The sequence below is a fragment of the Rhinoraja longicauda genome, chromosome 2 (assembly GCF_053455715.1).
Source record: "Rhinoraja longicauda isolate Sanriku21f chromosome 2, sRhiLon1.1, whole genome shotgun sequence".
In the NCBI taxonomy this organism is placed as follows: Eukaryota; Metazoa; Chordata; class Chondrichthyes; order Rajiformes; family Arhynchobatidae; genus Rhinoraja; species Rhinoraja longicauda.
Window position 1 is genome coordinate 16,887,573 of NC_135954.1, and position 11,231 is coordinate 16,898,803.

The 11,231-nt window shown below is 43.3% G+C and overlaps 1 protein-coding gene across 1 annotated transcript in view; it reads left to right on the forward strand.

The window, feature by feature from the left end:
• LOC144601431 (collagen alpha-6(VI) chain-like) overlaps positions 1-11,231 on the forward strand; it is a 349,228-nt gene that overhangs the window by 200,319 nt on the left and 137,678 nt on the right. Inside the window, exons 30-32 of the mRNA XM_078413544.1 lie at positions 1,051-1,086; positions 1,930-1,966; positions 6,158-6,172. Of these exons, the coding sequence (XP_078269670.1) occupies positions 1,051-1,086; positions 1,930-1,966; positions 6,158-6,172 (88 nt within the window). The remainder of the gene's footprint in view (positions 1-1,050; positions 1,087-1,929; positions 1,967-6,157; positions 6,173-11,231) is intronic.

Consider the following 11,231-nt stretch of genomic DNA (forward strand, 5'->3'; position numbering starts at 1 on the left):
GAGGGGAGGGGAGAGGGGAGGAGAGGAGAGGAGAGGGGGGTGGGGAGGGGAGGTGAGGGGAGGAGGAGGGGGGTATGGAGAAAAGGCAGGTACGGGATACTGAGTTGGATGATCAGCCATGATCATATTGAATGGCGGTGCAGGCTCGAAGGGCCGAATGGCCTACTCCTGCACCTATTTTCTATGTTTCTCCCCATACTTTTTCACTCAGAGAATTGTAAATCTGTGGAATTCGCTATCTTTAAGAGCTCTATCTAACTCTCTTGAAAGCATCCAGAGAAATGGCCTCCACTGCCTTCTGAGGCAGAGAATTCCACAGATTTACAATTCTCTGAGTGAAAAAGTTTTTCCTCATCTCCGTTCTAAATGGCCTACCCCTTATTCTTAAACTGTGGCCCCTGGCTCTGGACTCCCAAAACATTGGGAACATGTTTCCTGTCTCTAACGTGGAATAGGAAAGGAATAGATAAGGTAAATGCACAGAGTCTTTTACCCAAAGTATGGGAATCAAGAACCAGGGGATATAGGTGTAAAGTAAGAGGGGAAAGATTTAATAGGAACCTGAGGGGCAACTTCTTCATACAGAGTGTGGTGGGTATATGGAACGAGTTGATAGAGGAGGTAATTGAGGCAGGTACTATAACGACATTTAAAAGACATTTTGACAGGTACATGGATAGGAAAGGTTAATAGGGATATGGGCCAAACATTGGCAGGTGGGACTAGTGCAGATGGGGCATCTTGGACAAGTTGGGCCAAAGGGCCAAAGGGCCTGCTGCCATCCTGTACGACTCCGCGACTCTTTGACTGAGCAGTAAACACCAGTTGAACTTTCTGTAATCCCACTTATGAACAATAACCATTTTACAACAAAAGGAAATCACTGTTAAGTTCACATGTGAAGAAAAGGTGACTGGAAAAGAATGTGTCACGTATCCGTGCGGGCATAAACAGCGAAATGTAAATATCTTAAGTAGAAGGGGATAGGGAATCTTAAGAAGAATGAGAAATTAGAGACGTTGTTTAAAATGTATCTTTCCTTTCCGCCAGGGCCCCAAAGGACAACCTGGTCACAGATCACAAACGGTATGTAACTGCTTGTACGTGTGGTGTGAGGTGTTGCATTTAGGGAGGTTGAATGTCAGGGGTAAATATACAGCATGGATGTACGGAAAGACCCTTAACAGCATTGATATACAGAAGGATATTGGCATCCAAGTGCATAACTCCCTGAAAGTGGCAACACAAGTAGATAGAATGGTAAAGAAGGCATATGCAATGTTTACTTTCATAGGTTGCGGCATTGTGTATAAAAGTTGGGACTGTCGTGGTGCAGCTTTAAGGGACATTGGTTTGGCTGCATTGAAGTATTACCTGTGGTTCTGGTCACCCAATTACAGGGAGGGTGTGGTTGCTTTGGAAAGGGTGCTGAGGAAGTTACTGTAATGGAGCCTGTATTACAGGGTATTGGCTACAGGCTTGTTCTCTGAATTGCCCGAGGTTGCAGGGAGATCTCATAGAAGTGTCTAAAAAATATGAGAGACATAGGGAACCTTTTTTTCCCCTGGGTGAAAAATTCAAATACTAGAGGGCATAGCTCTCAGGTGAGAGGGACAAAGTTTACAGGATGTGTTTGCAGCACGTGAGTGCCTGGAACACTCTGCAGGGGGTGGTGGTTGAGGCAGATACAACTGTGGAATTTAAAAGATTTTTGGATAGGGATATGGACATCGTGAGAATGGGTTATGTGCAGGCAGATAAGAGTTAGTCTTGGCATAGTGTTTAGACACAGACCTTGTGGGCTGAAGGGCCTGTTCTTGTGCTGTACTGTTCTATGTTTTATGTTCTATGTTCTAAGATACAATCTGACAGGGTCATGTTTACTGCATAGAATGTTTGAAAGCTTACACCTTGTCAATTTCCTTGCAGCCATGTGAGCTTGTAAATTACGTAAGAGACAACTGCGGTAAGTGACATCCTCTTCCCATTGAGTGATATTTTAAAAGCCGGAATCTCTCACTAAATTTGTAGAATATTACAAACGTTAAAAAACGAAAAGCGCATTTGTCTAAATTTTCCGAAATTCAAGCAGATTTTCCAATCTGGCAGGAGAATGGGGCTATGAGGGAGAGATAGATCGGCAATGAATGAATGGTGGAGTAGACCTTTTGGGCCGAATGGCCTAATTCTGCTCCTATCACTTATGAACTTATGAATTACTATTTTAAAGACTCGGTAATTATTTTAAGATGAAAAAATATTAAAATTGTATTTGGGATTAGATGGTGGAATATTATAAGATGTTTTTTATCTCCTCATCTTGAATTTAAATTGAATTGATCAAATGATTGTGGCCTCTGAATGCTACCTTTGGGACATAACTGAGATGTGTGGGTCCCCTGCACATATTCAGCTCATTTGACATTAAGTTGGTAATAGAAGTTCCTGGCGTGAAAAGTTTAAATCATCACACAGGTGTAGTAGGCTGGGCTTGATGCTGATGCTGGGGACTGTTTTCTTTGATCTACCGTCCGAACTATTGCCAAAGTGCCAAAACTCGGCATTGATGCTCGACAAACACAATTTCCTGAATTCTTTCCCCACCCCTTCCCCGCCTGTTGGGGATAGTGCCTGGGACACACAGTTATCGTGGGCCGAATCACAGACACGTTGGCCGAAGGGCCTGCTCCTTGTGCTGTTTTCTTCTATGTTCTAATAAGACAATAGACAATAGATGCAGGAGTAGGCCATTTGGCCCTTCGAGCCAGCAACGCCATTCACAGTGATCATGGCTGATCATCCACAATCAGTATCCCGTTCCTGCCTTCTCCTCATATCCCTTGACTCCGCTATCATTAACCATATAACCATATAACAACTACAGCACGGAAACAGGCCCGTTCGGCCCTTCCAGTCCACGCCGACCACTCTCCCTGACCTAGTCTCATCTACCTGCACTCAGACCATAACCCTCTAATCCCCTCTTATCCATATACCTATCCAATTTACTCTTAAATAATAAAATCGAGCCAGCCTCCACCACTTCCACCGGAAGCCCATTCCATACAGCCACCACCCTCTGAGTAAAGAAGTTACCCCTCATGTTACCCCTAAACTTTTGTCCCTCAATTCTGAAGCTATGTCCCCTTGTTGGAATCTTCCCCACTCTCAAAGGGAAAAGCCTACCCACGTCAACTCTGTCCGTCCCTCTCAAAATTTTAAAAACCTCTATCAAGTCCCTCCTCAACCTTCTACGCTCCAAAGAATAAAGACCCAACCTGTTCAACCTAGAGAGCTCTATCTAACTCTCTCTTGAAAGCATCCAGAGAATTGGCTTCCATTGCCTTCTGAGGCTGAGAGTTCCACAGCTTTACAACTCTCTGACTGAAAACGTTTTTCCTCTTCTCCATTCTAAATCTTGCATTTCCAATCTCGTTGTTCCATTGTACAATGACAATAAAGGTATATTGTATTGTATTGTATTGTAAATGGCCTACCCCTTATTCTTAAACTGTGGCCCCTGGTTCAGGATTCCCCCAACATCAGGAACATGTTTCCTGCCTAGAGCGTGCCCAAACCCTTAATAATCTTATATGTTTCAATAAGATCCCCTCTCATCCTTCTAAATTCCAGCGTATACAAGCCCAGTCGCTCCAATCTTTCAATATACGACAGTCCTGCCATTCCAGGAATTAACCTCGTGAACCTACTCTGCAGTCCCTCAATAGTAAGAATGTCCTTCCTCAAATTCAGAGACCAAAACTGCACACAATATTCCAGGTGTGGTCTCACTAGGGCCTTGTACAACTGCAGAAGGACCTCTTTGCTCCTATACTCAACTCCTCTTGTCACGAAGGCCAACATGCCATTAGCTTTCTTCACTGCTTGCTGTACCTGCATGCTTTCTTTGAGTCGATGTTCAGTCGGCTTGAACATCAAAAAAAGAAAATGTGGTCGTACCAGCTTGTGCACTCCTCCCAAAAATGACCATAATAAAAGGAAAATGTGTGGGAAATGTTCACAGCTATTCACAAAATTCGCGGAGAGAGAATCAGAATTTACAATTCGGGTTAATAACCTTTCATTGGAACTGGGAAATATTTAGGATGAAGCAAATTGTTAAGTTATAGGAGAGTTGGAGTGAACAAAGGGGAAATAGTCTATGAAGAGCTTAGAGCATTGCATGCTAAAGGTGATGGGAGAGCCAGCTGAAAGTAGATGGTATTGGCAGCTGAATAGCAAAGAGTATATCAAGGAGATCAATGACATGTGGAATGTGCTAGTAGAGAGTACAGAAAAAAATCCTGCTAAATGCTTGAATATTTAGGTTTAAGTTTATTATTGACGCGAGGACCAAGGTGCAGTGAAAAGCTTTGAACTCTGGCAAAGAACTCTGACTAAATAAATTTCTCCTCATCTCCTTCCTGAAAGAACTTCTTTTAATTCTGAGGCTATGACCTCTAGACCTAGACTCTCCCACTATTGGAAACATCCTCTCCACATCCACTCTATCCAAGCTTTTCACTATTATGTATGTTTCAATGAGGTCCCCCCTCATTCTTCTAAACTCTTGCAGTTCTGTGCATTGTTCTCTGCAATTCTCTGCATTGTAGCGCATCTGTTTCATGGACGCACTGGGGTAGAGGGGAATCGGATGGTATCCTAGCTTGTGGAATGACCATTCAAAATCCTGTTAACAGAGGGGAAGAAGCTATTCCTGATGAGGGTGGAGCAGCTGATTGTCTGAAATTCGATTTTGAGTCTGGAAGGCTGCAATCTGCCAAATCAGCCAATGAGTTAACTTTGGAACAGTGCACAAAGACTAGTGGAGAGAAAGCAGAGTGGATGGAAATAAAGTGATTGGCAATTGGAAGGCTGGAGCCATCTGTGCAGACTGAATGGCGGAGTCGGATAAAGCAATCAGCCAGTTTGAGTTTAGTTAGCACTGATGGGTATATCTGTCTCATTGTTGATCATACGCTCAGCCATGCTTGTTTAAGACATGGTATTAGCTGCTAGTACTGGCATAAACGTAGAGGGGTGTTATGAGATAGACACAAAATGCTGGAATAACTCAGCAGAACAGGCAGCATCTCTGGAGAGAAGGAATGGGTGACGTTTTGGGTCGAGACCCTTCTTCAGACTCGATACATCACCTGTTCCTTCTCCCAGGAGATGCTGCCTGTACCACTGAGTTACTCCAGGGTTTTGTGTCTATCTTCGGTTTAAACCAACATCTGCAGTTCCTTTCTTCATGAGCAGCGTTATGATCTGTCCATCCCCATTCCTTGTTTGTACTTGCCTACGTGATTTCATGTGTGAATAGTAAACAATATCGCAAATATTTGTTAAATATAACAAATGTCAATAATATGATAAATTTTAACATAGGCACTGTCAACTAGAAAGTGGCTGCAGAGAACCGGAGTTGGGGGGGGGGGGAGGGGGGGGGGGCTAGAATCTCCAGGCGGGAATGAAGCACCACAACAGCATGTGGTTCAAGACCCTGGAGGCCAGACGCCAACGACACAAAATAGTCAAGGACAACAGCAACACACTCCCCGATTGGGCGGCAAAGTGGCGTAGCGGTAGAGTTGCTGCCTTACAGCACTCGCAGCGCCAGAGACCCGGGTTCGATCCCGACTACGGGTGCTGTCTGTACGGGGTTTGTATGTTCTCCCTGTGACTGCCTGAGTTTTCTCTGAGATCTCCGGTTTCCACCCACACTCCAAAGATGTACAGGTTTTGTAGGTTAATTGGCTTGGTATAAATGTAAAATGTAAAATTGTCCTGAGTGTGTGTAGGTGTTAGTGTGCGGGGGGATCGCTGGTCGGCACGGACTCAGTGGGCTGAAGGGCCTTGTTTCCGTGCTATATCTCTAAACTAAACTAAAAAAAATTAGATACTCAACTTTGGCACCTGGGATATCCAGATCTAGACCTACTCTGGATCCAAACTCTGTGTCAATGAGACTGCATTAAGCAAGTTTCCCTATTGTAACCTAACATGGTGACTCAGGGCTTTGAAAATCAGATACCAAAATTACATAGTGAGCAAATCCGCTTATAGAAAGAGTCATTAAGATTATTGATTAACTTTGCGAAGTTAAAAATATACTTCATTGTATTAAATTTTACTTCCTCTTTTATTTCTCTAGCCTGTAGTTCACAAAGTAAGTGGCTCTTTAAAAAAAAAAAAATCAAAATAAATTACCTGCACTTTTCTCGAATAAATGTCATCTTAAAATGCAAAATGTTGTTGCATTCTTTCAGGAAGTGGAGCGTGCCCATCCTACCCCACGGAGCTGGCCTTTGCTCTGGACACATCTGCAGATATCACTCCTGCTATATTTGAAAGGATGAAGAAAATTGTAATTAGTTTCGTGCAGGACATTGACATTGCTGAAAACAACTGCCCCATAGGTGCCCGAGTGGCTCTCCTGACTTACAGTAACGAAGCTAAGCCTTTCATTCCATTTCCTCGCTTTAAGAACAAAAAGGCACTTCTGCAAGAAATACAAAATCTAGCTCATGATCGATCGAGAAGCAAGCGCAATATCGGCAACAGTATGCAGTTTGTTGCCAGAAATACTTTTAAACGGGTTCGTAATGGTATCCTAGTGAAGAAAATAGCTGTGTTTCTCACCAATGGAGGATCGCAGGACTCTGATGCTATGGTAATGGCTGCCACACAGTTCAGTGCTTCAAATATCATTCCTGTCATCATCTCCTTAAAAAACATCCCTGAAGTGGAAAAAGTTTTTAAGGTGAGGGCTATTCCGCATTTCTGTTTTATACATTCTTAGATTAGTTTAGAGATACAGCACGGAAATAGGCCCTTCGGCCCGTCGAGTCCACGCCGACCAGCGATCCCTGCACATTAACAACACCCTACAGAGCCTAGGGACAACTTGCATTTATACCAAGCCAATTAACCTAAAAACCTTTGCGTCTTTGGAGTGTGGGAGGAAACCGAAGATCTTGGAGAAAACCCACGCAGGTTACGGGGAAAACGTACAAAATCCGTCCAGACAGCACTCGTAGTTGGGATCGAACCCAGGCCTCTGGCACTGCAAGAGCTGAAAAGCAGCAATTCTACCGTTGTACCGCAGTGCCGCCTGTTCAAAGTTTATTCTCTGTAGGGTATCACTTTTCTGGAATTATAAGCAGTAATTATATGCATAATTTTAAATGTCGATCAGATTCACAAGAGGTTTATGAAGTATAGATACACATGGGAAGTTATGATCTGGAGCACATTGCCTGTAAGGGCGCTTGAAATAGAAGTAATTAGTACCTTCTAGAAGAAGTCGAATAGATCCCTGAAGGAAGATCATTTGTAGGGAAATGGGGTAAGAATACGAGAAAGGATTGTTCCACTGGGACGGGCCTAATAACCACCTTCTGCTCTAACAGTTCTTTGTATTCAATGATCATGGAGCAGAACAAATCTATGATGTCCCTTGGTAGCACAAGTCCTAAAAGAATTTTTCCCAAATATACGATACAATAGACAATAGGTTCAGGAGTAGGCCATTCGGCCCTTCGAGCCAGCACCGCCATTCAATGTGATCATGGCTGATCATTCTCAATCAGTACCCCGTTCCTGCCTTCTCCCTATACCCCCTGACACCACTATCCTTAAGAGCACTATCTAGCTCTCTCTTGAATGCATTCAGAGAATTGGCCTCCATTGCATTCTGAGGCAGAGAGTTCCACAGAGTCACAACTCCCTACCTGAAAAAGTTTTTCCTCATCTCCGTTCTAAATGGCCTACCCCTTATTCTTAAACTGTGGCCCCTTGTTCTGGACTCCCCCAACATTGGGAACATGTTTCCTGCCTCTAACGTGTCCAACCCCTTAATAACGTGCCTAACCCCTGATACGATGTGATAGAACTTTTTTTATCCCAGGTGAGAAATTGATCTGCCAATAGACTTAAAACAAAACAAGGTACATGAAACATGAAATCAGAGTGATGAGTGGAAAATCCAGAATGGGGATATGTAGAGATTGGGGAGGGGGAGTGGGGGGGGGGGGGGGGGGAGAGGGGAGCCAGTCTACCCCATGACAGAAGGGGGAGGAGTTGTACAGTTTGATAGCCACAGGGAAAAGGATCTCCTGTGGCATTCTGTGCTGCAGCTTGGTGGAATCAGTCAGTTGCTGAAGCTACTCCTCGGGTTGACCAGTGTGTCATGGAGGGGGTGAGCTATGTTGTCGAAATCCTTCGGTGCTTTGAGCTCAAAGGATCCTTTGAGCAGCCAGCAGGTAACCGTGAAAAGCCCAGTCTGTCCAAATCATTCCATCATCCCATACAGAGAGAAGTGACCACAAAAGCACCCAACCCCTGGAGTATCCTACCTGCACAACCCCATCAGGGATTGGAAAGGAGAAAATGCTTTCGGTGATGATGGACCTTTATGGCCAAGTTAAGACTCTGACATTTTTAACAATTCTGAACTTGAAGGGCACAAGATGGTCTGGAAACATGATGACTTTTGTGTACAGCCTCAACGCAATCTGCTATTCTTACACTCTTGTAATCAAGTACGATTATGTTTATGTATAGTAAGATTTTGACTGAACTGAATGCAAAAAAAGGAATTTCCCTGTGCCTAGGTACATGTGACAATAAAGTACCATTGAACCATTGAGGATTAGATCGGTACAAGGGAGTCTTGAGACTTTATATGAGGCTAGCAAGGATCACCTGCCCTTCTGCTTTACAGGGAAAGTTCAGATTAACTGCAGGCTTACGTCTGGGCAAGGAACTGGTTCCTTTTAGTTTCATCTCCTTGAGGACTCTGCTCCACTGCTCGGGCAATGGAATTGCAAATTAGCTCCTGATTAGATTGTTCTATCATATCCGCACAATTAATGATGGCTGCGGCTTCTCAATTCAAATGAGCAGAAAGTGTAAGATGGGATGGAAATAAGATTACGAAAAGGCGTCATGGTGGCGCAACGGTCGAGTTGCTGCGTTACAACGCCTACAGCGCCGGTGACCCGGGTTCGATCCCAACTACGGGTGCTGTCTGTACAGAGTTTGTACATTCTCCCCGTGACCATGTGGGTTTTTTCTGAGATCTTCACATTCCTCTCACACTTCAAAGACATACAGGTTTGTGGGTTAATTGGCTTGGTATAAATGTAAATTGTTCCTAGTCTGTGTAGGATAGTATTAATGTGCGCGGACTCGGTGGGCCGAAGGGCCTGTTTCCGCACCGTATCTCTAAACTAAAAAAAGGGCATGTCCCTTTCTTTATTTAACTGTCTCGGACCTGCCTAATTTCTAACAAGCTGGGACGGTTAAAATCAAGAACCGTAGTGATGCCTTAAAGTGCATTATGTGTTTGTTAACCTTGCAGATTTTTTTTCTTTAGTTCTAAGCCATCTTTCTTTTACATTTTTCATTCCCAAGGATGCAGTGGTCGTGTTGCCAAGACAACAGCAAAGATCCCAACAACTTTTGAGTCAGGTCCATTCATGCATTTTGTGTTATGGTATGCTTTTAAATTAATCAAATTTAACCTGTAATATGCTGATCTTTTCTGCTCTCACTTACTTTTCAAAATAATTTACTTCATAAGGAATAGGAGTAGAATTAGGCCATTTGAACCATCAAGTCTCCTCCGCCATTCAATCATGGCTGATCTATCTACCCCTCCTAACCCCATTCTCCTGCCTTCTGCCCATAACCTTTGACATCTGACTTCCTAGTGTTGCACTTGCTGTCTCATGTTTTGTCATCATTTTCTGTTGTAAGTTCCTTTCTATGTGTTGTATACCCGAGCCAATGCTGGTACTGCAGGTTTGTGTCTGCCAGTAACTCAGCCTTTATATTCAATTGGTTCTTCTTCCCAAATTGTCATACGTTTTCCCCTCTGTAATGTACAATTAAAATATATACACCATTCATAATACAATAATTTACTTTCTGAATGGGACTGAATTATGTCTTTCTATACCCATCTAATGCACCTTGCTCCTCCTTTGCCAACTCTGCTTTGGAGACCACAAACTCTCCTATTCCCTCCACCCCCATCTCTCAGTCTTTAGAAGAGTAATTGAAAACTTAGGAGCAAAGAGGTCCTTCTGCAGTTGTACAGGGCCCTAGTGAGACCGCACTGGAGTACTGTGTGCAGTTTTGGTCTCCAAATTTGAGGAAGGATGTTCTTGCTATTGAGGGCGTGCAGCGGAGGTTTACTAGGTTAATTCCCGGAATGGCGGGACTGTCATATGTTAAAAGACTGGAGCGACTAGGCTTGTATATACTGGAATTTAAAAGGATGAGAGGAGATCTTATCGAAACGTATAAGATTATTAAGGGGTTGGACACGTTAGAGGCAGGAAACATGTTCCCAATGTTGGGGGAGTCCAGAACAAGGGGCCACAGTTTAAGAATAAGGGGTAAGCCATTTAGAACTGAGATGAGGAAAAAACATTTTCAGTCAGAGAGTTGTGTATCTGTAGAATTCTCTGCCTCAGAAGGCAGTGGAGGCCAATTCTCTGAATGCATTCAAGAGAGAGCTAGATAGAGCTCTTAAGGATAGCAGAGTCAGAGGGTATGGGGAGGAGGCAGGAACGGAGTACTGATTGAGAATGATCAGCCATGATCACATTGAATGGCGGTGCTGGCTCGAAGGGCCAAATGGCCTCCTCCTGCACCTATTGTCTATTGTCTATTGTCTATTGACCTGCAACATCGACTGGTTTCTCTTTCAATCGACACTGGTAAACTGCCTGAAGTTTTCAAACATTTCTGTTTTGTTTTGGATTCCAGCATTTGTAGTTCTATTTATTTATCATTATTCAACAAAGCCCTTTGGAATTGTCCTGCCCATCTCATGGGGTCATGATTTTGATCATGCTTTTTTATCATTAACATACTTTAAACCTATTGGGACACATGGAATGAAAGTTTTCAATTTTAATGTCACCTTTCACAATGTCCAGTATTTATACCTGTGAGACCATTGGACTATCTTTGATTGGACTTTACAGGACTTTATCTTGCACAAAACATTATTCACGTTATTCCCTTCATCATGTGTCTGTACGTGGTGTACGGCTCGATTGTAATCATGTATTGTCTTTCTGCAACAAAAGCTCTTCACTGTACCTCGGCACACGTGACAATAAAATAACCTTGACTCAATATGTGATTTTGTAGATTATATTTCTGGCCCTTTCCAACTCCATTGCCAGAAAAGAATAATTTGTCTACTATAT